We start from the raw sequence: 27,407 nt of genomic DNA on the forward strand, positions 1-27,407 counted from the left end.
GACTAACTACTACAAAAATTGTTTCTCCCGACAGGATCCGAAGCAAGGATTGTTAAGCCAATACTTCAGGTTTATGAGAGAATTCCTCTACCCCTCCGTGTTGATCACTCAAGACATGCAGGACTTGAGTGTGCAATGAAAGGGGCTAACAACTAGAAAAACATGTATATAACTTACCGAAGAATTCTTCAGCACGAGTGTGGCCTTGGCTCAGGGCCGAACCTATATAGGAGCCTAGACATGAGGATTGGAAGAAAAAAAAAGGACATCAGTAAAAAAAAATACACAAACTAATATTATGTTTTAGAGTAGAGCTTCCCTTGAGCAAGATCTGGAGTAATAAGATAAATATTTTCCCCTTTTGTTCGTCACTGAGGACCTTAAATTAAAAGTTGAGAAACACATATTTACCGTTATGGTGAACATCATCGAAACTTGCACGTTTCTCTTCAGTCAGGGGGTTCAGACAGACAAACTATTTAAAAGAAAGAAAACGCATGAATGTAATATGCATCAGCGGGGACACAGGCCACAGGCCGCGCATTCACCACGTGCGTCCTCGAGCCACACGTGACCTTCCTGCACATCAACTTAACCCTTCCACATTGTGATCATGGTTTAATATCAAGATGTACAACATGTTTTATTAAGCCTTTCCTGTTTTTCTACTGCCCATTTCACTTATTTTCTGTGTATTTTCGATGCTAATCTAATTGTAACTGTTCTAGTAAACAGACTATTTACTGCACAATTTAAATGTAAATGTAAAATGAAGCATAACCTCAGACATATAAGGAAAAAAGTATTCCAGTACAAATATCTGTGAATTAATGCAGACACTTACCAGCGCCCATGTTGCGTCCGATCCTGAGTGAGCTCTCTGCGAAATGAGCACGTGTGACTGCTGCGTGGAATTATGGGATATTTAAAGAGACCGCCTCCATTTCATTTCCGCGATTCAGTTCATTTAAACGGTTCATGTAGACAAAACGATTCCAAGAATCGTTTGGACGAGAAAAGATCCGACTCAAAAGAACTACAATTCACGAATCAGATCTCGAAATCCAGCGGTAAAGTAAATGAATGACAGTCAGCAGAGAATGAGACCGTCTTTAAAACAACAGGGTCATATTCTCAAACTATTTCTCAAGAAATTCCCTTTTTATACATTCGCATTTAAACTATTGCGCCTGATATTTGTATGTATGTATTAGTGTATGTGGTGTACAACACACCTCATGTTACCGTTTCGAAGAAATGTATAATTTACCTTTATAGTTTCTTCATAATTCACTATGCATTTTGAATGTACTGTAAAGTTGTGAACTGTGGGACAACCCCATTATATGGACAACCCGCAGAAGACCACACTATCTAATCCTAATTCTATTGGCCACAACGAAAGTTCGAACGAATGTTTTCGATATTCATTGGTAAATCATCCTGTCAATCAACTGAGCAGCGTTTCATGTCGTATACAACAAATGCACCAATCGCGTCTCAGTGGGCGGTGTTTAATCGCTAATCCAGGATGTGAATGTTTCGTTTAGTACGTACAACTGGCAAAGATGTTTACAATAAATATATTCTGTATTTTTATTCTTAGTTGCAGTGGCCATGAAGAAAACAAATAGCCGTAGACGTTTATCTCTCGCTTTGTTTGCACTTTGCATGAGCACCAGCGGGAATTGAATGGTCACTGATTGCTGTCCTCGGTTGGGATTGCAGCTTGGCCTGTCAGTGTACTGCTGTTACTATCATGTTTAATTCATAAAGATGGCAACGAGGGGCACCTTATAAACTAAATGACTGTCAGAAACATCGCCTCCATTTGTAATATGGTAAGTGAGTGGATACTGCGCTTGCTAGCTCTTACGTAATGATGGTTGAATGGCTTTCCTCGCAATCAGGTGCATGACCTCATTTATGAGCTGATGTATGCATGGATCACCGCTGTAATGAACATATCTATCATAACTAGAAACATTTACATGCTCAAATAATGACCTGAAAGTTTAAGAAATTGCATAGAATGTCTTTACCTAAAGGAAAATAGCAGTATACCCCTTTATGTTTTGATAGCTCAGGTTAGTGTCTTTGTTTTTATCTTGGATTTTTAAATACAACAGTCTCAGTGATAAAATAGTATGCTAGTCTGTTTTTAATAGGTATCTATAATTTTTGCTTCCTAAAATGTAAATGAGTATGTGCTTTGCACAGACATGTACCCTCTTTTGCTGTAATGCCATTTTGACAAATTAAGCTAAAAAAACGTGTTGAAAGATGATTGCGTTTTAAAGAGCTGATCTTAAAAGAATAGTTCACCCAAAATTAAAATTTTTGTAATGTACAGGTCACTTCATTCTATGCAGTTAGAATGAATGGAGACTGCACTTTCAAAATTGAGAAAGGTTGAAACGGCACCATAAAAGTAGCCAATATTGACTTCTGAAACTATATACTTTTTATATAAACTATAACTAAACCTTTTTGAGCTGTTAACCGCTGGAACGACATCAAGGGATTGAGACTGTCTAATTTATCTTTGTATATGAACTAGATTTTATTTTAGTTTTATTTATTGGGATGCAGGGCTTGACATACATTTTTTTGCTCACCATCCACTGTAGCTAGTTGTTTTCCAAAGTTATTAGCCATTTAGCCTTTTCACTGGCCACAATTTTGACATTGATACCATGGGGAAAAACTGCCATATAGGCCTAGATATTTGTAATATTATCTCATTGGCAGAAGGTATTAGGCTGCTGTCACTTTAAGACCTGACACATGGATCCATTATACTGTTACACATGCGTTTTCTTTCAACTGTTTCAACTGTTTTCAACTGTTCACTTAAAACTTATCTGACAGTTTACATGAATACTTGCCAAGACTGGCATTTTGACATTATTTTGTGTGTATTTGACTGTTTAGGGTCAATGAGCAGTGAAAAAGAATAGGCTACAATTTAGTACTGAGAGGATCTAAGGAAATAAGAAAATACCAGATAAATTATGGATTATTTCCTCCGGTTGAACCACTTCAGATGCACGCTGAGGGTTTTGATTGGTGCGGTCCGTGTGACTTGACGCATCAAGCATACAGCAGATCATGCTCACTTTAGAAGTTTTTCACTGTGAAGAAAGAGGATATACAAATTGCAATTTGCCATAGGAATGTTAAATTAGTTTTCAAAGTTAAGGATCTTTTTACTGGTTCAAAAGAAAGATCTAGCCTAGATGTTTCCTTGCAGTTTCCTTATGTTCTGCAGTTAAAGGGTTGGTTCGGAGTAATTTCAACCTAGGGTCCTTTGCACCATGACCTCGAATTGACTTTTACGGACTTTTCCCAAATCACAGAAGTGACCTCGACGTCCATGTTAGCGGTAGCATAATCCACCAGGCAAGTGTTTTTTTAAATAAACTCCTGATGTACTTACAAACTTTCCAATGCCTCGTTTTATGAGTACAGAACCTATTTGTACTACTGTAGAAGTTTGGTGCTATTCTGGACATTATTAGTGGGGTAATTTACGAGATGCAACCTTCGGATCCATTAGCGCCTGCACTAAGCCATTTGGCTGATATCTCTAAATAAGCTCTAACTTTAATAATTTTGACAAAGGGAAAAAAAGCTTCAGGTGGGGTGTTTGGCTCGAGGTCATGGTGCAAAGGACCCTAGGTTGAAATTACTCAAACCATCCCTTTAAGGCTTTAAAATAAAAGCAGTTACACTTTTCAGTTAGGCTAGTTGCCAAGGCAGGTTAGGCAACATTTCATAGGCAATTTTTGGATTAAGGTGTTTTTTTTTTTTTTTTTAGTTTCTGATTTTCATCTAATATTTGTGTTTTATTTTATCTCACTAATCCTCCCATGTAGTGGTTTCTGTAGAGCCATTTTTAAAAAGGGCTTTAAGAAGGCTAATTTGAGTATATTATTTCATTGCCTGAAACTGGCCTGAACCTCTAACCACTGTCAGTTGTTCATCCTCAGATAATTGCAGGTGCTGCGTCAGCCAGGGCTAGATGTGGTTAGGAACCCGAAGAAGAGTGAATTATTTCCAGCATGAGGGGGCTCAGACTTAACGTCTGACTGCTGTTTAGTGCTAGTTATGTAACTAATGGATGGACAGGGTTCATTTGTTCATCGGCATGTGTTTGGGGCCACGTCTTGTAGTGGCTCATTGACCATGGATACAAGGCATTGAAGGCAAGCTAATGAAATGTTCTTATTTATGTCTTCCATTGTTCTTTCCTGCTTAAATGACCTCGATTAGTGTGTGTTTGGTGTGCACAACCGCAGATCTGTCAAGTTTGAAAACATGAGTCTATAGAGTGGTGAAGGTATGACGTCAATCGGCCAATCGGCAGTTAGCATCACGCTGGTTCCCTTGACAAGAAACCCAATAGGATATCCCCTTAGGCTTTTGGATTATCGCTAAAAACAAGCTCTGTGAATAAGTCAAGTCAAGAATATTTGTATAGCGCTTTTCACAATACAGATTGTATCAAAGCAGCTTCACAGTATTAAATTAAAATAATAATAAACGTCCATGTTTGGTAATGCTAATCAATAGTATTATTCATTGATTAATTAAATTGAATATCCCCAACTGAGCAAGCCAAAGGCAACAGTGGCAAGGAAACGAAAAACTCCATCAGGTGACCTAATGGAGAAAAAAAAAAACTTGGGAGAACCCAGGCTCAGTCGGGGGCCAATTCTCCTCTGGCGGTTATGAACTAGAGGCCGGATTTAACTGTAATATTAAAAAATGTATATGAATGCCTGGCTGAAGAGATGCGTCTTTAGTCTAGTTTTGAACTGGGAGAGCGAATCTGAGCAACGAACAGTATCAGGAAGGCTATTCCAGAGTTTTGGAGCTAAATGTGAAAATGCTCTCCCTCCTTTGGTGGACTTAGATATCCTGGGTATAACCAAAAGCCTCGAATTTAGTGATCTTAAAGAGCGCGATGGATTATAGGGCGATAGAAGATCCGTTAAATAGACTGGAGCTAAGCCGTTTAAGGCTTTATAAGTCAGTAACAATACCTTATAATTAATACGGAACTTTATAGGTAACCAATGTAGTGATGATAAGATCGGTGTTATATGATCATATTTTCTTGATCTAGTAAGAACTCTAGCGGCTGCATTTTGGACTAACTGTAGCTTGTTTATTGAGGATGCAGGACAACCAGCTAATAGAGCATTACAGTAATCTAGTCTCGAGGTCATGAATGCATGAACTAACTTTTCTGCATCAGAAACTGATAGCATGTTACGTAGCTTAGCAATGTTTCTAAGGTGGAAAAAGGCAGTTTTTGTAACATATGAAATATGATTTTTAAAAGACAGGTTGCAGCCTAGTATGACACCCAGATATTTTACTGTAGACTGTAGAGGATAAAGTAGCAGGACATCCTATGTTAAAGTTGTATTGTGAGAGGTTTTGTGGGTGGTTTTTTGTACCGATAAGTAGTACCTCTGTCTTGTCTGGATTTAATAAAAGAAAATTACGCGTCATCCAATCTTTTATATCTTTAACACACTCTGTCAATTTTCAACTATTATAACAAAAGTTTATAATACTTGCACTTTTGTCCATCAAGATAATCACAGATGAACACAATTTTTATGAATTTTGAAGCCTATAGGCTATAAACAAACTACACCACGGCCCCACGAATTCAAATTCAATAAAAAAAAAAGATGTTTTTGCCTGCCGTGTCTCGCCTTAACCAAAACCCCATTCAAAAAGAAACCAAAGTGTTTGTCATGCGTGCACCACTCTATTATGTGTACTTTAGTTTGAGAACATGCGTCTGGCAACATATTACCTTATATATTTGTGTGTGCTTGTGTTTCTAAGCAGAAACATAAGATGGCTTAGCAGATAATTGTGTGTAGACAATGAGAAAATGACCCCTATTTAAAGTCAAATGTTGGCAAAAAAAAAAAATCTTGCACAATGCCTCATTTCTATTTCAATAGGCAATAAAGATCTATTAGTGCTGGAAATGAAGGACTTTGCGGATTCATATTTCCTACAGATAAAAGGATGCTGTCTCAGTCAGGTTAATAACACTACACTAGACAATGCACAGATATAGAGAGGGGCTATTTCCCATCTTTCAGCTGTCAGTCATGGTCTTGACTTAACTGATGTATGACTTTGATGTCTGGATCCAATTGTGGTGTTTAGTCATTACCTGATCTGCTCATTCAGAGTCAGAGATATGTTGGGTTATAAAAGGGCAGCCATTTACAATACTGTTCGAAAGTTTAGGGTCGGTAATATTTGTTTATGTTTTTGAAACCAAGCTCGCCAAGGCTGTGCTTATTTGATCAAAAAAACCTGTCACAGAAATATTGTGAATGTGAAATAATAATATAATTTAAAATAACTGTTTTCTATTTGAATCTATGTTAACTTTAAGATTTAAAGATTTAAACTTTAAGAGAACTTATTTCTGTTGTGTAAAGCTGAATTTCAGCAGTGTTCAGTGTCATATGATCCTTCAGAAATCATTGTAAAAAAATTGGTGCTCATTATCAATGTTGATTACAGTTTTTCAGGATTTTGTGATGAATAGAAAGTTCAAAAGAACAGCATTTATTTGAAAAATAAATGATTTGTAACATAAATGTCTTTTGAGCAATTTAATGCGTTCTTACTAAATAAAATTATCAAAGTATATAAAAACATTTTACTGACCCCAAAATTTTGAATGGCATTGTGTACAGTTCTTTGGGGAAAAAATGTAAAGGGTTAATATTACATGGCATCCAATTTTAAAACTAGTCTGTCACTGGTTTCAGTGTAAGAACCCAAATCAAATACATAACTGCATATTGTGAATGATATAAGGAGTTGTATTATGTATGAGAACTTTTTTCTAGATGATTCTGTAACTAGATCAGATTCTAAATTGTAAAATTTACCACAATAAAATTGCTAAATTTAAAATGAAAATAAAAGTTATAGTAGTATAAATTATACTAAAATACCGTTTGCCACACAAAACAAACAGAACAGGACATTGTGCCACTTGCAGCATCATATACAAAATGAGTCATTCTATCTTTTAAACTGCATCTGTCATAAAAATGTGAAGCCACATTGTGATTTTGTTCCTAATATTTCCATTTTGGTTCCTTAATGCAAGGAATATTTAATGTGAATGAATATTCAATATAATTAACAGATATTTTACTTTTTTTCCCTCTCTCCTTCTGTCATTTCAGGGCACCAATGCCTCTGCTCTGGAGAAAGACATTGGTCCAGAGCAGTTTCCCATTAATGAACACTACTTTGGATTGGTCAACGTAAGTATCACACAGCGCCAGATTAACCCTAAAACAAACACATGGCTTCACACGCATGAGCTATTGTTGTGAAAACCTGGTTAGGAAGCACAAAATATACATATGGTAACTTTTTGCATATTTTTTTAGTGAACAGAGCCTTTCTCATCTGTGTGTGTTATCATGCCATGTTCTATTGCTTAGTACTATTTGTTGTAAATTGGGGACACAACAACATTGAGGCAAAACAACCAGCTTAAGTGTTGAACTGGTGAAAAAGCACAGTTCACAACCTTGGCAACCCACTTTTTTGTTATTTTTAAGAGAAGGGAGCCGTTAGTTTGTACCCTTCTGCAAAATATATTAGCATGTGATTTTCCCTGCAGAACAGGGCAGCTTGACAACGTATTTATTCCTGCTGCCATTAGCGCAGCTGGTATGATTAATGAACATCACTGTTCAGCTTGGAAGCTGAATCTTTCAGGTCAAGCTGCCTCTTGTTTTGGCAGAACAGTAAATTCAGTAAGGAGATCCACAGAAATCAGGTCACAGTTATTATTTTTCTTGCTATTAACTTATTAAGATTAGAAGGAGATCCACAAAAATAGGTCACAGTTGTTATTATTATTATTGTTCCTTTTTTTAAATTAGAAGGAAAATTGTCACCCTGATCTGATGAGAATTGCAAAAGGAAGGAACTGCTTTAAGTTTTTAATGTTGTTTATACTTATATGTTTATACATAACTAATATATTATATAGACTCATTACATGCAAAGTGAGATATTTCAAGTATTTATTTGTTATAATGTTGATGATTATAGCTTATGAAAACCCCAAATTCAAAATTAGAATATTGTGGAAAGGTTTTCATAGCTGTAAGCCATAATCATATAAATTATTACAAATAAAGGCTTGAAATGTCTCACTTTGCATGTAATGAGTCTATCGAATATATTAGTTTCACCTTTTAAGTTGAATTACTGAAATAAATGAACTTTTGCACGATATTCACATTTTTGAGGTTTTACCTGTATACTAAATGAAGCAAAGGTGTAGAATTGCATTCAAGCTGTTTCAAGGCATGACTAATTTTTTTTCACAGGAAAAACTTTTAGATATGTCATTATTTAGGAAGACAGGGCGGGACATATCGAACAGCTCCTCACCTTTTATAAAATTGCCAATAGCATTTCATTTATATCACAGTTTGGCCAGAGCCATTGAGCTTGCTAAAGCCGCAGTTTCCTCCTAATGTCTAACCGTTTGTCCTCCGAATATCCTTCATATCACTGTAAAATATAGCATTCTGTGCAGAATTCAAATGGGTTTGATACGTTTTCTGGTATGCGCCGACTTGCGCATATGATCCGCTCTGTGCTATCATGTCTCTGGACCGGAGCAGACCGTGTGCACGCTGCGGTGGTTCGCGTGACACTAATGTGAAACCAGACTTTAGATTCATTTGATTTGCATTTGAGCATTTGATTTGACAGAAAATCTGATGAGAAGCTGAAGTGCAGAGTGATGTCATCAAAAGCATTGATCCATATTTGCGGAAGTGAGAGACTGTACGTTTGAACGCTTATATCTTCTAAATGCACATTTTGTCATTGTTTTGAAACACACTAGCTTATAGATAACAGCAAGTCTAACATATTCATACTAAAAGCCAAAAAAAAGATTGACCAACGCAATCTACCAAGAGCAACGCAAATTAGCGTCTGGTTTAAGACATGCTTTTTTTGTAAATAATGGTGTAAAAAATAGTAAATTGACCAGCGCAAACTTAGTAAATCACCTTGCATGATTCATTTAAATACTCTCCTCCCATATATTTTGTGTCTGAAATGTAAACTCCTACAAATGCATATGCAATAAGATCAGCTGGAAAAAAAATCGCCGCTAATTTTTCACAGCATGTCTTTAGTTAATCCTGACAGTATTTTTTTTAACGCCAAAAGAGAGTTTGCACTGACACAAGCTGTTAGTAAATCTGGCCCTTAATCTGTGATTTTTGTCCATGAAGGTGAGAAAAAAAAGATGTGCTATATTAACAAATAAATGATTTTAATGAAATCATACTATTACAAAGAAAAAAACTTGCATTATAAAATATTAATCGTGCACTAAAAATGTGTCAAGTTAATTACAGTTGTTTGAAAAAATGTGACTTGAAAACACATCTTTGAGGTTCAGCTCATTTCCAAATAATTACATTTCGATTGGTGTGAAAACATTTTTGTTTATTATTGTGTTCTCATGATCATTTATTGCTGTCACTTCCGAGTACTCATGACATGATTCTGACCCTCTTCTTCCTATTATTTTCTGTCATATCTCTGCTTTCACTGTCAATAAAAACGGCAAAAAGCCCCTAAAACCACATCATTGTCAGTGTGTGTGGACAGGAAAGGGCTTTTGGTAGGGAAACAATGCTCTGTTGTCACAGTAACAGCAAGTGCTGCTCTGTCAGCCCATGCAGGTCATGTTTTTAAAAGCATTTGATTCCACCATTCGTTTTTCAGCCCTTTGATTTGCTTTTAGCGGTGAGCAGGGAGTTTTTCTATGTCTTTCTTGATTGTAAATGTCTCATCTAGATCCACGTTTGTTTAACCCATGCATGCTTCTTCCCTGGTGCACCTCCAGCATAGACAGTTCCAGATTTCATCTCTCGGTTTCACAGATCAGATTTAATTTGCGTCCCTAGTGTTCTTTGTTTGCTTCCCGCTAAAGAATTGATCAACTGAACCTAAATGAATTCCTCTCTCTGTGTCTTTTTCTCTAGTTTGGGAACACATGTTACTGTAACTCAGTGTTGCAGGCTCTGTATTTCTGCCGGCCGTTCAGGGAGAATGTGTTGGCGTATAAAGTCCAGCAGAAGAAAAAGGAGAACCTTCTCACCTGTCTGGCCGACCTCTTCCACAGCATTGCCACGCAGAAGAAGAAGGTGGGCGTGATCCCCCCCAAGAAGTTCATCTCACGTCTGAGGAAGGAGAATGGTGAGGGGTCGAGGTTTTGCTGGTTAGCATGGCTTAGTTAACCCCTGCTGGTAGATAATGTAACTACAGCATTATGAAGACGAAAGCATCTGAATGTGACGTCCATTTAAGGCAGATCTCCTTTGACGTCCATTTAAAAGTAGCTGTGAAATTGCAACATATAATATAATATTATTTTTACACACACACACACACACACACACACACACACACACGTGCAGTCACTAGTGAAGGATTTTCTTTTTTTCCCATATTTTTTGTTTTCCATTTAAATTTTTCTGGATTCTGTTTATATGATTTAATTAAATTGTAATCATCAAAATGTCCACGTTTTCTGCATCTTGCAAATCATAGGGCCCCAATTCTTCAAATGATTAATCGCAATGCATTTACAGCTTAGGTGATTGGCTCAAAACCTATATCTACAACTAAGTGCTCATAAACAAATAGCCAGATTTTGAAATCACAAACTTGCTTTGGGCAGCTTCCATTGAGATGAATGGTAATGGATTGTGCTTTCCAGGTATAGACCTCCTTGAATCAAGAATCAAGAAGCTTCAGCTGCAACCAAAACAACTTTCCTAAATGAATAGCACAACATCTTCATCATTTGAACTGCAATCTGTTCGGTCTTAATCAGAATACAGGCCATATTTGGCTCTATGCATCCAATTTTGTGTCCCTGGAAATTCGTGAGACAAAATATTTCCAATGTTGACTGAATGATTGACACATTCACAAAAGAAAGACATTGAACAGACTGTACTGTCCCTGTTTTCTTTCACATCAAGATTAATATGGTGTCTACTATGACTAAGCCATCTGTTGTCAAGCCAGAATCCCACAAAACTGCTAAAATATCCTCAGATACACTTTGATGTTGTTAATATTTGCAGAAAAACATGTTCATGAGAAATTTTACATCTGCCCGTGTTTCCAATATAAAGTGTTTGATGGTAAAGATATTAACATGATTGTTTTCCAACTAATAGAGCTGTTGCTGGCGTTCAGACAGGGGACTATGTGAAAAATCAAATCTGTGCACTAACAGTAAGCCTCTGTGTGATATGCTGAATGAGAGGCAGGTGTAACAGATCAGGTGTGTGTGTGTTTTGAGTGAGAGGGGAGGGATAATATGTAGTATAAAAGAGGATTTGTTCTTCGGTCTCATTCCAGAAAAGGCCCTCTCTATGAATTAACAATACAGACCTCTATCAGAGAGACGTCACTTCACCAGCTACACACACTCACAGAGAGTTGGGTATATGATTGCACATGCTATGGCATGTACCGACATTGTGCTCAAATGAGTGACCGTAGAGTTCCTCTGTTCACGTGATCACACCATGTCCAAAATGTTACCTTCACCTTTCTGTTTCAAGAGTCAATCGTCATTTTATAGAGTTTGTTTTCTCTAGAACTTACATAGACATTAACTGGAACAGTTTTTGGAACAAATTATTTTTATTTTTTACACATGATTTATGCTAAAGAAGCTTAATTTACTAGGCAATTGTCAGATGGTACTTCTGAAATATGCTATTGAAACATAATCTTGTAAAACAAACTTTTGGAGATTTACATTTTTTTCCCATTTAAGTTTTACATTTCACATTTTTCCCAAATACATCACCAGAGAGGTGGTTGATTCTCTGCGGTGTTCGTGGATTCACTGGAAGATCGAGTTATGCAATTTTAAGACCTACATTTTTTTTTTTTAATGAAATGTATGCATAGATTAGTATTTTACAGTAAGATCAATAACATCCATTTAGAAAGTAGATTTTTTCATGGACTGCATAGAATAGTCGCCTGGGGTCGCCAAAATATCCACCAAGTAAACTGATATGGATTGATATCTTATGTTACACTTTCTGGCTTTTCCTATAGACCTGTTTGATAACTACATGCAGCAGGATGCCCACGAGTTCCTGAACTACCTTCTGAACACCGTGGCTGACATTCTGCAAGAGGAGAAGAAACAGGAGAAACAGAATGGACGGCTGAAGAACAACGGCACTGCCATCGCCACGGACACCGAGCCAGAACAGAACAAGGCCGAGCCCACCTGGGTTCACGATATCTTCCAGGGCACGCTGACCAATGAGACGCGCTGTCTCAACTGTGAGACGGTATGAGTGCTGTGTTACCTGAAGTGTTTGCTTCATTCACTGATGCAAATGTTGTTGAAGTGCAGTTCTGCAAAAAAAGTTGACATAACCTTGGCAGAATCTGCAATGTGTGTGTATATGTATAATATATATATATATATATATATATATATATATATATATATATATATATATATATATTTAATAATAATAATAAGATCTCATAGGATCTCGTAAATATGTATTAGTAGTTTGTATTTTATTGTTTTATTTATTTTAGTTAGTTTTTTATTTAATACAGCTGTTGGAGCTATTTTACAGATGTTTCTATGTATTCCACAAGAAAGAAATAAGGTACCATATTTTTTAATGCAAAACATCACAGAAGGCTGTAAGCAATATAAAGAATATTTTTCTGGATAATTTGTTTAAAATTAAGTTTTGTCTTGTGAAATGTATACTAATATCTGGTATGCAGCTTCTTCAGGGCAATACTAATGTACATAAATAAACTTAAAATAAAAATATACTTAAATTATTTAAAAATGCAAAGCATTCAAATTCTAAAATTGATATGTAACAGCAGCCATATCACCCTGTAACCCAAGACTGGTTTCCCACTGAAGCTAAGCGGGGCTGAGCCTGGTTAGTACTTGGATGGGAGACCTCCTGAGAAAACCAGGTTGCTGCTGGAAGAGGTGTTAGTGAGGCCAGCAGGGGGCGCTCACCCTGTGGTCTGTGTGGGTCCTAACGCCCCAGTGTAGTGACGGGGACACTATACTGACAAAGAGCGCCGTCCTTCGGATGAGACGTTAAACCGAGGTCCTGACTCTCTGTGGTCACTAAAAATCCCAGGATGTCTTTCGAAAGAGTAGGGGTGTAACCCCGGCATCCTGGCCAAATTTGCCCAGTGGCCTCTGTCCATCATGGCCTCCTAATCATCCTCCTATATATACTAATTGGCTTCATCACTCTGTCTCCTCTCCACCAGTAAGCTGGTGTGTGGTGGGCGTTCTGGCGCAATATGGCTGCCGTCGCATCATCCAGGTGGATGCTGCACATTGGTGGTGGTTGAGGAGATTCCCCCCTTCTATGTAAAGCGCTTTGAGTGTCCAGAAAGGCGCTATATAAATGTAATTAATTATTATTATTATTATTATTATATGTAAATGTATGAGCTATATTTTGTTTTTCAAAAACATTAGCGTACTCTTCTGTTAGACAGCCTTAGAAGGATTTTTTTTTTTGTGCAAAATCATTGTGAGTGGTGTGTTACGTTCCACGTGTGTTTTGTATTTTGTTCTTTCTCTTCTGTGTTTGTAAATTCTTTTGTTAGGTTGCGATCATTCGTATACAACGACATTCGGTCAATCGCTTGAACTTTGCTGCCCGAGGAAAGAAGCTGTTCTCTGTTGATTAACCTACTTTTTCTTCTCATTAACACACTGCGTCTCGAGTCGACAGTGCTGTCACGCCGTCACACTCCAGTGCTTTAAGACATCCTCGCTCTGCAATAAGTGCAAGACAACAGGAGACAATCGGGTCTCCAGAGTTCAGCCCAGTCACCTTAAACAGCTGAAACCGTAGAAAAGCGTCACCAAAATGCGTGATAAACAGTTCCCTCTAACTCTCTACCCCTCGAAGATGCTTGAAAACTAAGATTGTCTCTGTGGCGAGGGAGATCAGAGTTTCGGAAGAGGTTTCGTTAATGAGGCATGGATGTGTTTTCTCTTCTTCCTCAATATGTAGCTGATTTGTGCCATGCATTTTTACAGGTCAGTAGCAAGGATGAAGACTTTTTGGATTTGTCTGTAGATGTTGAGCAGAACACTTCAATAACACACTGTCTCAGGTAAGCATACACGCACAATGACATAACAGTAATCACACATGCTGATGGACACAACCAGTTCTTTCCCACTGTGTTCATGCTTTTTAGTAGATGTGTGTTTTGTCTGATGGCTTTTGCAGGGACTTCAGTAATACAGAGACCCTGTGCAGTGAGTATAAATACTACTGTGAGATGTGCTGTAGCAAACAAGAGGCACAGAAACGGTGAGCGTCAGCGGATGTGTGTTGATATTATGTGGTAGGGCATATAACTACTGTTCAGAATGAAATACTACTATACTTTATACTGTTAATTTGAGTGTAAACATTGCAGCATATCACCTGATTTACTAAATAAATAATGTGAATCAACTAATGCAAATGTTGCACACTTTCCCCAAAAACTGTGTAGTTTATTAAGACCAAAGGACTCAGTAAGCTGAAATACTGCAAAATTAGAGTAACTGTTAAGTGAACAATTTATTCTCCATAGTATTTTAGCAGTATGTTTACTGTGCACATGATTATTAGCTATGATTTTAACATCATTTGATCAGACAAGTGTAGACATTTTTGGACAAAAAAAAGAATAATTTATTTTCGCGTTTGGAGAATTATGTGCAAAATTGTGATGTCATGTGACAAAAATGTAGCATATACTGTATGCAACATTTATCATTACTGTTAATTATATTATGTAAAAAGTACAGTATGCTAGTTTTCCATTCCAGAATAAGTTTGTGTGTCATTTGTTTTAATAATGAAGTTTTTGTAATATAAAGTATAATTGTGGCCTGTCTGTGTCAGCAGTGTGGGGGGAAAAGCAGTGGTGCTGCTCTAGATACTGTAATGTGATTTTTTGTGTGATTGGGCTTGTATATGTTGCAGTATGCGTGTGAAGAAGCTGCCCATGATCTTGGCTCTTCATCTGAAGCGCTTTAAGTACATGGAGCAGCTGCATCGGTACACTAAACTGAGCTATCGTGTGGTCTTTCCACTGGAGCTCCGCCTCTTCAACACCTCTGTAGACGCGGTCAACCTCGACCGCATGTATGACCTGGTCGCTGTGGTGGTCCACTGTGGCAGGTATGAGAACTGTCAAACATGCACATCTGCAACATATTAAACAGACTGACTTAACACAGTCACCTTTGATAAATATTGAGATTATAAGCAGTTGGAGCCTCAATGCAGTATGCTGCTAATATTTGCGAATTTGTCGTAGTCTAAAAAGTACACCATTATGGTAATGGTTTTTCTACAAGAATAATGTATTTATCAGAAGAGATAAATGTAAGAAAAAATATATATGAATTTGGACTTCAATTTTGGGTGTTTTATGCTGTTATTATGCTAAAATATTGAAAATTATTCCGTTTCTAAATATTTCAAATTGGATTTGATTTCCTTGAAAAATGTAAACACTGCCTCTGTAACTCTTTGTATTAGTGGTCCAAACAGAGGGCATTACATCAGCATCGTGAAGAGTCACGGCTTCTGGCTGCTGTTTGATGATGACATTGTGGAGGTATGCACCTTCTTTATATATATATATATACAATATACATATACACATATACATTTACACCCACACACACTTTTGGTTTAGGGTTATTTCCGTGTAATTATGCACAATTCACTGTTATTACTACAGTAAGTACATGTAACAAGGCCACTAAAATAAAGTATTATCAAATATATAATAATATAAGCATGATGATCCTGTGACACTGAAGACTGGTGTAATGGCTGCTGAAAATTCAGCTTTGTCAGCACAGGAAAAAATATATTAAAATAAAAATTATATTATTGTAAAAATGTTATGTTTTTACTGTATGTTTAATCAAATAAATAGAGCCTTGGTGAACATAAGATACTTTTTTCAAAAAACATAAATACCGTATAAAATGAAGAGGTTCGAATGTAGACTAATTTGGATGGATGTGAAACACAGCAGGCAGTCGGTCAGAACTGTATGAGTTGACTCTTAGTTGAAATGACACACCAAGCAGGGTATAAGTTTCACTTAATTTACTGAAGGGCTGGTTGAGTTGCATGCATGGTTCTATAACAAATTATACAAGAGAAATAAACATTAATATATATGTATATATATATATTCTACAACATAACATTTCAACAATTATCAGTATTTAGGCTTATACAACAATCACATCAATAAAGCAATATTGGACAATGTTGAAGAATTATTCTGGACATCGCCACAAGAAGGCGCTAGTCGCACATAAATGCCGCTCAACTGGGCATGCATTACGCATGTGATAAACAGCTGATCACCGTGTGATAATAGTCTCTAAATTAGCGCGTGCATTCATTAATAATAATGTCCAATACATAAACTTCTAACTTCAAAATAACAGTAGTAATAACAGAAAAAAGTCAGTCCAAAATACACTGACTAGAAAGAGTAATCCAGTCAGAATGATGCTAATCGGTTACTGTCTAGGCTGATAAACAAACTACGAGTCTCTTGATATCATCAGGAAATATCAACTTACTTGACATGTACGCACACAGCAACTCAATATATACTCCAACTGAATAATACTCGAACAACTATGGATGAACTAATGGAGCTGCCCAAACTTTGCTCTCTGTCATGCGCTGCATTCCTTTTCTGTATCCCAACGCGGTTCTGCTTTAACGCAGGTGATGCCATGGTAACAATGTGCGCTGTGATTGGCCAGGATAATACGGGACATTTAAGGGCATCCGGGCCTTTTGTACAGCCGCCCCGAATTCAAGAACTGAATTCGATCATCTCACAAAGGTCTATATCTTATCCTGATCATCTTCAGGTAGGGCTGGAAGCTGGATGAGTCGAGCTACAACTCGCGTGTAGGTTTTACCCTTGACATTTACACTGACTGACCGGACCCGCCCATCTGTGCCTGGGAACACCTGGGTGATTCTGCCTACTGGCCAGAGGGCACGAGGAAGTTGGGGATCGACAATCATGACCACATCCCCGCTCTCTAGTGACTTCTTTTCTGTCTTCCACTTCTGGCGAGCTTGGAGACTGGGTGAATAATACTTGAGGAAATGTCTCCAGAAGTGCTCTGCCAACAGTTGGCTGTGACGCCAGCGTCTGCGACTCAGGATCTCAGACTCTTGGTAGACTACCTGAGGTAAGGATGCGTCTCGGCGGCCAATCAGGAAGCAGTTCGGGGTGATTGGATCAGGGTCAGCTACGTCAGAAGAAGTATACCCAAGGGGCTTTGAGTTGAGAATACCTTCGACCTCGACCAGAACTGTTCTTAAAACTTCCTCAGTGACAGTCTGAGCCCCAATGGTCACTCGGAGGGCTGTCTTGATCGAACGGATCTCTCTCTCCCAGCAACCGCCGAAGTGAGGAGCACCTGGTGGGTTGAAAACAAACTTTATCTGCTGGCTGGCAAGGTGACTCTGTAGTTCATCTTGGAGGGTGGCGAACGAGTCATTCAATTCACGTTCTCCTCCCTTAAAGTTGGTGCCTTGGTCGCTCAATAACTCATACGGCTTTCCTCGTCGTGCAATGAACCGTCGTAAGGCCATCAGGAATGAATCAGAGTCAATACTGGTGAGAAGGTCGAGATGGACTGCCCTGGTAGTCATACACTTAAAGACTATGCCCCACCTCTTCTCGTTACGACGCCCAATTTTAACTAAGAAGGGGCCAAAACAGTCCATGCCAGTCGAGTAGAAGGCTGGACGGAAGTATCTCTGTCTGGTAAGAGGTAGGTCGGCCATGAGGGGAACTTCTGGCCGGCCTCTCCATTTTCTACACTCTACACACTGGCGCTGATGTCGACGGACAGCTTCACGGCCTCTCATAATCCAGTATGTCCTTCTGATCTCGGCGAACAGTCTCTCTGCACCAGGGTGATGCAGCCTCTCATCATAATCCTTGATGATCAGTTCTGTGATCGGATGTCGAGGATCGAGGACAACTGGATGCACAGCTTCTGCTTCTATTACCTCACAGTAACGTAGACGGCCTCCTACACGAATCAATCCAGTAGCAGCGTCAAGCTCAGGGGAGAGTGAAACCAGTCTGCTTGTGGCTGCCACCGGTTTGTCTGACTTCAGAAGTTTCAGCTCTTCGGGAAAGGACTCTGCTTGAGCTTGTCGAAGGACTGCTTGTTGAACATCTCTTTGGAGGTCAGCACTGGAAGTGTAGGCCGCCCCATGAAGCTCTTGCCCATAGGCATTCAAGCACTCTGACAGTGATTTGTAGTACGGTGGCTGAAGTGGGAGTGCAGTTGTGGTCACTAACCCGGAGAACACTGACTGTCTTAATTCACTGCTTGACTCTTCAACTGATAGAGGGGGCTGTCCAGGCCAACTATCTGGTGGCAGCTTGAGGAATGTTGGTCCCTGACTCCACCGGCTCCCTGTAGCAAGGTCACTCAGAGGCTTGCCTCGCGTGATGTCATCCGCTGGATTGTCTGCGGATCTGACATAGCACCAGGTTGCTGAAGCTGTTATCTCTTGGATCTCGGCTACTCGTGTTCCTACGAACACCTTGTAACGACATGAACTGGAAGTCAGCCAAGTGAGCACGGTGGTGGAGTCTGACCAGAGTGTGGTGGAGTGAATAGGAATTGTAAGCTCTGTAGTCAGGAGCTGGGAGAGTTGCGCTCCAGTAAGAGCGGCACACAGCTCTAGTCGGGGTATAGATTGTTGCTTACGGGGCGCAACGCGGGATCTGGCGGCAATAAAGATGACTTCTACTTGACCTTCTTTGTCTTCTGTCCGAAGATATGCCACCGAACCGTATGCCTGCTCCGATGCGTCACAGAAAACGTGGACATCATATCTACAGGATGGGTGATCCATCTGTGAGCTGGTATAGCATCGGGGTAGAGATATCTTCTCTAATCCACTCAACTCTTTCTCCCACTCAGACCATGAAGTAAGGAGTTCCTCAGGTAACTGCGGATCATCCCAGTCGCGCTTCTTATCCCATAAACGCTGTACCAATATCTTCGCTCTGGTGGTAAAAGGGACAATATAACCGAGGGGGTCATATTGGCTGGCCAGTACATGGTAGATGTTGCGCATTGTCACAGTGGAGCAGCGACTAGCTCTGTGCTTGTATCGTAGGGTGTCGGACTGACAATGCCAGTGTAATCCGAGTGTAGACTCATGGACGTCTTGCTGGCCTTGACTAAGCCAGAGGTCGCAGGTATTAGATCTCGATTCAGAAGGGAGGTGAGTAATTACTGACGGGCAATTGCTGGCCCATTGTCGAAGCTCAAAGCCTCCGGTGGTTAAGAGAGAACATAGTTGATCAACTAGGTCACGGGCCTCTCGGGGGGAGTGAAGACTATGTAGACAATTATCAACATAGAATGATTTCTCGATTACCTCTCTGACTGGGTCTCCAGACTGGCTGTGGTCTATGACGTGCCTCTGAAGGGCGTAAGTGGCACAGCAGGGGCTGCATGTGGTACCAAAGGGGAGAACTTGCCACTGATACACGTCAGGAGGTTGCTCCGGCTTTAGGTCACGCCACAGGAATCTGAGTAAGGGCATGTCATCAGGGAGCAGCCTCACCTGGTGAAACATACCTCGAATATCACTGCTTATGGCTACCGGGTGCTCTCGGAAGCGGAGCAGAGCTGCTAGCAGTGATGAGCCTAGCGTGGGTCCTGGAAGAAGGAACTCGTTGAGGCTGTGACCTTCATATTGGAAGGAGCAATTATAGACGACCCGATTCTTGTTATTATGCTGCACCATATGGTGGGGAATGTACCATGACTCTGTAGAGCTCTCAACCTCTCTCGGTTCCAGCTTGGCTATGTATCCAGCTTCCTTCAGCCTAGTGATCTCAGCCTGGTAAGCCGAAGCCTGATCTGGATTCTTAAGCAGTCTCCTCTCAACACTCCTTAGCTGAGGGAGAACGGCTTCTTTGGTCATGGTCAGCTGTGGCATGCTCTGCCTCCGAAGGAGCGGCGTAGCATACCGCATCGTCCCTTCTACCTCCACTCTCATAGTCTTCTCCTGCAGGAATCTTACAGCTTCTTGGTCTAGCTTGGATCTCGTCACTACCTTTTCGTTGCGGTATGGAATCACATCCATCTGCCATAATCTTTCAACGTGAGCAAACAGGTCTGCGTTGGGAAGGATAGATGTGAAAAAACACTGGTGCGTGTTAATCTCATGACGAATCTCATGCGTAGGGCCTTGAAGAGTCCATCCCAGGCGGGTCTTGACTGCTGCGGGTCCACCTGGTGGACCTAACCGGACAGGTTCAACAGGCGTGATGAGGTGTGGGCAATCTGACCCGATCAGCAACATCGGCTGCACTTTGTTCATTTGCTGCAACGGAAGGCCAGTTAGGTGTCGGTATCTCTTCTTTAAGGAAGCCACAGAGTAGGTGTGTTCAGCAAGACCTAGTCTTTCAGCTGTAAAGGCATGTTGGATGAGGTATTTCTTGTGGGGATGAGACACAGATGATACTGTGAAGGAGACGGCCGCCCCATGAAGCACCTGCTGATCCTGTCTTACTGTTCTCAGTATCAAGTCTTCTGGCTGTCCTCTGAGGTCCAGTTGCTGTGCGGCTGCTTGAAGGAGGATTGTCCTCTCAGACCCGTCATCGAGCACTGCATATGTCTCTAACGATGCATCTCCATTCGTGATTATCACCTTACTCACTTTTAGCATGACTCTACGGCTGCTGAAAGAACGGTCAACGTACAGGATATCTTTCGTGGTACTCACAAGACAGTTCTCTGGGGGTTTGGGCGCTGTACTGGCAGTCACAGCTCTCTCGTTCAGATCGTGCAATATAAGGAGGTGTTTCCTGTTGCAGGTCTTACACAAGGCTTTCAGTGTGCATCTGGAAGCGTGATGATTACGACCGCATCTCCAACATCGATTATTATTACGAATCCAGGCCTCTTTCTGGTCCTTAGTCAACTCTTTGAAGTTATGGCATCCATTAAGGAAATGACTGGCATTATCACAATAAGGGCAGTAGGCACGCAACTTCTCTTTGTACCTGGCGGAGCTGGACCGGGACTCTGGAGCGGACACTCTGCGTTCACTGTCTACAGCAGGCTTCTCTGTACCCAACAGGAAACTCGTAGATCTCCCGGGAGGATTGGGGTCGTAACGACCATCTCGCTTCTTGGTAGTTAAGGGTGGAGCATACGTAGATGTCCTGGCGGTGTCGTCCTGGACCTGGAGCTCATACTCTAACCAGTCTGCAAAGTCGATAAGGGTGGGGACTGTGATTCTGGACGGATGGACATATCTCTTAAAGCTGATCTGGAGCTCGTGGGGAAGCTTGCCTTGGAGTCTGGACACATGTGAGCCGCATTCTAATTCAGATGCTCCCTCAGACCCCAACTGTTCCAACATACTCACTAATGAGCGTACACGGAGAGCGAAGAACTTGAATGCTTTAACGTCACCTGGCTTGAGATTAGGACCTTCTAGTACTTCAGCGATATTCCGCAGCACAAGCTTGTGGGGTTGGCCATACATCTTAACAAGGGCTCGCATAGTGTCTGTATAGGGTCTCACAGAGTTACAGTAGGAATCTGCTACTAGTAGGGCCTCTTCTAGCTCTAAATGATCAGTCAGGATCTGATACTTGAAACGTTCGCTCGCATTCACAGGCAGAAGGTTCTCTAGCGCCATCCGTAGTCTTGAAAACTGTCTGGGATCAGCTGCTGTCAGACGTGGGATGGTAGGCTTAGGGCCTCGGTATATCGGCTCATGGACATGCTGCATTTCCGCTCTAGGTGCCAATTCTGGGCATGGGGACAGACCGAAGTCTCTATCGCTCTGACGACGACTGCGTCTGGGAATAGGTGTTTCATCATCATACTGTACTGCTGCTACAGGCCGACCTGAACAGGTATAGTGGCGACTCTTTTCCGCATATGGGTGCTCTGGCCTGGGCGAAAACGTGAAGTCTCCCATCTGCTTTGTCAGCTGCTCACACTGGACATTTCGGTCCTGGAGAACCTCACCAGCATACACTGCAGAATCTCTCTGTCTATGGACGGACGGTGGCACATGGGTGCGAGGGGCTGGAACTGGTGTTACTGGTTGATGAGGAGTCTCTCTTCCTGTGGCTATCTGCTGAATCTCCTGCTTTAACATAGCATTCTCTGCCTGGAGCCCTCGCAGTGTTGACAGAATCTCAGGTAGAATATGACTGTTAAGCTCATTGCTGTTTCTTTTCATTTCAGTCCACATAGATTTAATATCAAACAGCTGCTGGTCTTGGAGGTGGAGCTCATTATACTCTGGCGACACATTTCCAGCTGGATCTGGCCATACATCTTGTAGTAGTAGATCATCATCATACGGCGACTGACTTTCTGGAGAAGATGATCGTGACACGCTCTCCGCCGTGGGCGGAAACAGAGATAATGTTCTCTTCACTTGGTTTGAATCAGAAACTTGATAATCTGCTAGATGTGCAGGTAGCCTTATTTGTCGTCGGGGCCGGACAACAGTAGGATCTGGCTCAGAATGGGATGTCATCTCTCTGCTGTGATTCACAATCCGGCTCGAAGGACCATTTAAAATGAAGAGGTTCGAATGTAGACTAATTTGGATGGATGTGAAACACAGCAGGCAGTCGGTCAGAACTGTATGAGTTGACTCTTAGTTGAAATGACACACCAAGCAGGGTATAAGTTTCACTTAATTTACTGAAGGGCTGGTTGAGTTGCATGCATGGTTCTATAACAAATTATACAAGAGAAATAAACATTAATATATATGTATATATATATATTCTACAACATAACATTTCAACAATTATCAGTATTTAGGCTTATACAACAATCACATCAATAAAGCAATATTGGACAATGTTGAAGAATTATTCTGGACATCGCCACAAGAAGGCGCTAGTCGCACATAAATGCCGCTCAACTGGGCATGCATTACGCATGTGATAAACAGCTGATCACCGTGTGATAATAGTCTCTAAATTAGCGCGTGCATTCATTAATAATAATGTCCAATACATAAACTTCTAACTTCAAAATAACAGTAGTAATAACAGAAAAAAGTCAGTCCAAAATACACTGACTAGAAAGAGTAATCCAGTCAGAATGATGCTAATCGGTTACTGTCTAGGCTGATAAACAAACTACGAGTCTCTTGATATCATCAGGAAATATCAACTTACTTGACATGTACGCACACAGCAACTCAATATATACTCCAACTGAATAATACTCGAACAACTATGGATGAACTAATGGAGCTGCCCAAACTTTGCTCTCTGTCATGCGCTGCATTCCTTTTCTGTATCCCAACGCGGTTCTGCTTTAACGCAGGTGATGCCATGGTAACAATGTGCGCTGTGATTGGCCAGGATAATACGGGACATTTAAGGGCATCCGGGCCTTTTGTACACCGTATATACCCGAATATAAGACGACCCTGAATATAAGACGATTTTTGAAGAAAATAATTTTATTTGAAAATTGCACTGATAATTAATTCTCTCTCTTCCAGCACGCGCGTGCATCTCTCTCTCTCTCTCTCTCTCTCTCTCTCTCTCTCTCTCTCTCTCTCTCTCTCTCTCTCTCTCTCTCTCTCTCTCTCTCTCTCTCTCTCTCTCTCTCTCTCTCTCTCTCTCTCTCTCTCTCGCGCGCGTCTTAATTCAGTTAAACACATATTATGTTGCTTCTCTAATTTTACATGCAAGGATAGCCGAAATCACAGCACAGATATTGTTTTTATCTTATGTGTATTTGATTTCATCAGACGACGGCTCTATTATCAGGATTTTTGTGCAGATTAACATCTTGGAAGGGAAAGCTGGTTTTGTGTTAATGGGTCGCGTTTCAGTCACTATTTCATATTAATTCCGTTGTTCTTTCTCCCTTTCCCCCCGTGATTTTGTCTATATCGCGAATATAAGACGACCCCCCATTTTTCAGCCTATTTTTAGGACAAAAACCTTGTCTTATATTCGGGTATATACGGGTAAATGCAAAATATAAACCCTAATACATGCAGAATATAACGTTCCTCTTTCCTGCTCTCTCTCACCACATTTTCTCTATTCAAATTCATTTAATTTCTCTCACAGAAAATTGATGCACAGGCGATAGAGGAGTTTTACGGTTTGACCTCTGACATTTCCAAGAACTCGGAGTCGGGATACATCCTGTTCTATCAGTCCAGAGAATGAAAGAGCAGAGGGGGGACAAATGAAGAGCAGAGGAGGAACACGAGAAGAAATCAAAAGGAAGGGTATACATGAAGATGACGTCCACTAGATTACTTTTCCACATCCTTCTCCTTTTCCTCATCTCATACTCAGGGTCTCCAGCTGAGACTGAGTGCCAAAAGCCCTCTGTAGTCCCATTTGCCAATATGACATTTTCCAGAAGTCCCTTTCTCCCAAACTCGCTGCACACTGGGGGAATAAAACACATCTTCAAATCTGACCCTCAAGTCAGTCACCTGCATCTGGAAGGCACTTTATAAACAAAAACAACAATAAGTAACACAAAAGCAACACAATGAAAAAATCACAACATATACTACAATACTTGTGAAAACTTGAAGGAATCAAAAAGCTACAAACGGAGCAATGAGTCCTTGTACTCCATGGATTTCACCATGTTGTGGGATTATGATTCTGAGCAGTCTGTTACATGAGTGAGTGTATTTGTGTGTGTGTGCATTTAGACAGTAAATGCAGGCAGCTGCTCTGAAGTGACTTTGCTTTTCATCCAGAAATAGTTGCAGTCTTGTTACCAAGAGAGTTTTCAAAAGTCGTCCTGTTGAAATCTCTTCCAGTAACAAAAAAAAGGGCAGAATTGCAAGGCTGAAATGCTGCTTTTGTCTCCCTTGCATTCTTATCGAACACTGTTGTTACCTAACTTCCGTTGTAGGTAATGGCCTTACATAGATTTAATTCCTGATTTAGTCAGTTTGGTTGAATTCATGATTTAACTCCATCTTTTTTCTCCTAAATAGATAACTTGGTCCCTGGTCATTTATTAGAAGTTGGATGACGTGGCATTTCATTTTATCATTACTTTGAGGTGTTAATACATGAAAGTCTGGGCCACAGATATGAAATGCAACAGCAGCAGCCTTGATATTATTTCATTGTGACCTGTAAAGTTCAGCTTTAGCTTTTATCGAAGGATCTGATACGACGTCGCTGTTACGATAAGACAATGCGCACAATTATTTCAACTTTGTGGTGAGTGGCATTTTATCTGAGAGGGCTTTTACTATTTAATATACTTACAAGAGCATCTGTCTTCGAATAAATGGGAAACTTTATCGAAGACAGTAGGGAAATGTACTGATAATCCTTAATTTTGTATATAAATGGGAGAGAGTGACTTCAGTCACCGAAGGGAAACAAGGTGCAATACAGGGACAAGATGAACATTCCACGCTCGTTTTACACCGACATTTCTACTACTCTAGTTCACAGAAACACTAACAACTGATCGGTACTCCCGCTTCTTCAGTGTATAGCTTTTTAATGTTTTTGTTTGATTTAGATTCATGTTTTATAGTCATTTACTGTTTTATTCTCTGAGAAATACTGTAAGATGGTTCTCTGAGGAAAAGCAGTCCACAACTAAAATACATGATTTGCCTTTTTCTGTCCGTTTAAAGCTCGTTCAGTGTAATAGTAGAATAAGTGATTAGAAAAAAAAAGGTTTTCTAGTGTTATCTAGATTCATCCATAGCTTCACATGTGTTCTGCCCATTCTACATCTGTGGTACTTGTACTTTCACACTCCTCAAATATCATTATAATATGTAATTATATGTTAATGCCACACTACATGCAATATAGTTGTATGAACACTGTAACAACACAATGTGAGATTGACTATGCAGTGTTTGTGCTTGCCCTGTTGTTTCCCGCGGCACGACAGATGCAGAGTGATTATTTGGCTGGTAGATTTTTCATACGCAGTTCCCCAGTGACACTAGCAGAATGCTGTTTCTCAAAAAGAGGAGCATATGTGGTTGTTTGAAGATGTTTTAGTGGTACTGAGACCATGTTTCTTGTCCCATGCCTGTTCTTTTGGTTCATTAGGGATCAAAATGAACAGAAATGTGCCAAAATTGTTATGGGAAACTCTCACAGTCCTTTAAACTGAAAAACGAAAGAGATATCTCTGTCTTGAAACTGTACATAACTATTATGTAGACATATTGGTTAGAAATAAATTATATTTTTAAAACACTAAATGATTCTATTAAAAAGGACCTATTATTCGCATGGGGAAGTCATGGTTGCAAATGAAGAAATTCCAAGCCGATTACGGTTTGTTGGGAGATTTTATGATTTCAACCAGGTCCCTTTTGGAGACCTGGATCATTTTTAAGTTTGTTCTGTAGAGTAGACTAAACTAAGTACTGTAACTCCTTACTACTGTGGATTGAATCCCCACACACACATACATGAACATCTGGATACGTTGAGAACCTATTAGACTGTCACTTTTCACAGTTACACACCTTGTATGCAAAAACACACTTGTCTGTTTTGTCCTCTTTTATTGTGTGTATTTTTTTTTTTAGGTCCGCAAAAGAAATGTACAATGTGTGTTTGTGTGTCTGAGAGAGAAATACCAGGACTCAAACTCTAATGGAAAGTGTGATAACTGTAAGTGCACTTTATCATAGCAGAACCAAAAAGGTTTCTCATAGGAACTGGAGATTATTTTGGTTTATTTTCCTTTCCTCAATAAATGAAACACAACTTTACCAGCTGTTTTAATTGTTTGTTTTTTCACTGTGTTCATTTTAATTATTATTCTACTTTTTGTTGCTGACGTGCATGTTTTTATTTTCCTCTTCTGTGACTAAAAAGATAGGACATGGCAATTTTGTACAAAGACACAAAAGGCTTTGGGCAGAGAACAGACGAGGGAATGAAAAGAGAGAATAATAGATTCACTAAGCGATCGAAATGATGAGAAATGAAAATCCTGGTTTACAGAAAGTCCTTTATGTGCCTAAAATGCTGATACATCAACAGCAATAAACTGTGTGTTCACGCGCACAAGGGGCATGTGTGACGTCTTTGCACACATGAAATGAAAGAACACCTGCGACAGAGCGAGTCAGGGACAGTAAGGTTTCTCTGGAAATTGTTTTTATGCGTGTGTGTGTGTGTGTGAGAGAGAGAGCTTA

General features: G+C 40.0%; 1 protein-coding gene across 2 annotated transcripts; it reads left to right on the top strand.

Annotated features, from left to right (window-relative positions):
- The first annotated feature begins 1,495 nt into the window (after positions 1-1,495).
- Positions 1,496-26,978, top strand: usp46 (ubiquitin specific peptidase 46). 2 transcript variants are annotated; one of them, XR_013794425.1, is made up of 10 exons: positions 1,496-1,841; positions 7,245-7,325; positions 10,092-10,305; positions 12,196-12,437; positions 14,192-14,268; positions 14,388-14,471; positions 15,135-15,332; positions 15,696-15,774; positions 24,319-24,470; positions 24,502-24,607. XR_013794425.1 is itself a non-coding variant. In XM_079584370.1 (9 exons), exons 1-9 carry the CDS (start codon positions 1,806-1,808, stop codon positions 24,418-24,420), a joined length of 1,113 nt encoding a protein of 370 aa, XP_079440496.1. In that variant the 5' UTR covers positions 1,496-1,805; the 3' UTR covers positions 24,421-26,978. The 2 variants fall into 2 exon arrangements, 1 of the variants encoding a protein (XP_079440496.1); XM_079584370.1 differs by having other exon boundaries at positions 24,319-26,978.
- The last annotated feature ends 429 nt before the right edge of the window (positions 26,979-27,407 follow it).

The sequence above is a fragment of the Phoxinus phoxinus genome, assembly GCF_949152265.1.
Source record: "Phoxinus phoxinus genome assembly, chromosome: 16".
NCBI classification, from domain to species: domain Eukaryota; kingdom Metazoa; phylum Chordata; class Actinopteri; order Cypriniformes; family Leuciscidae; genus Phoxinus; species Phoxinus phoxinus.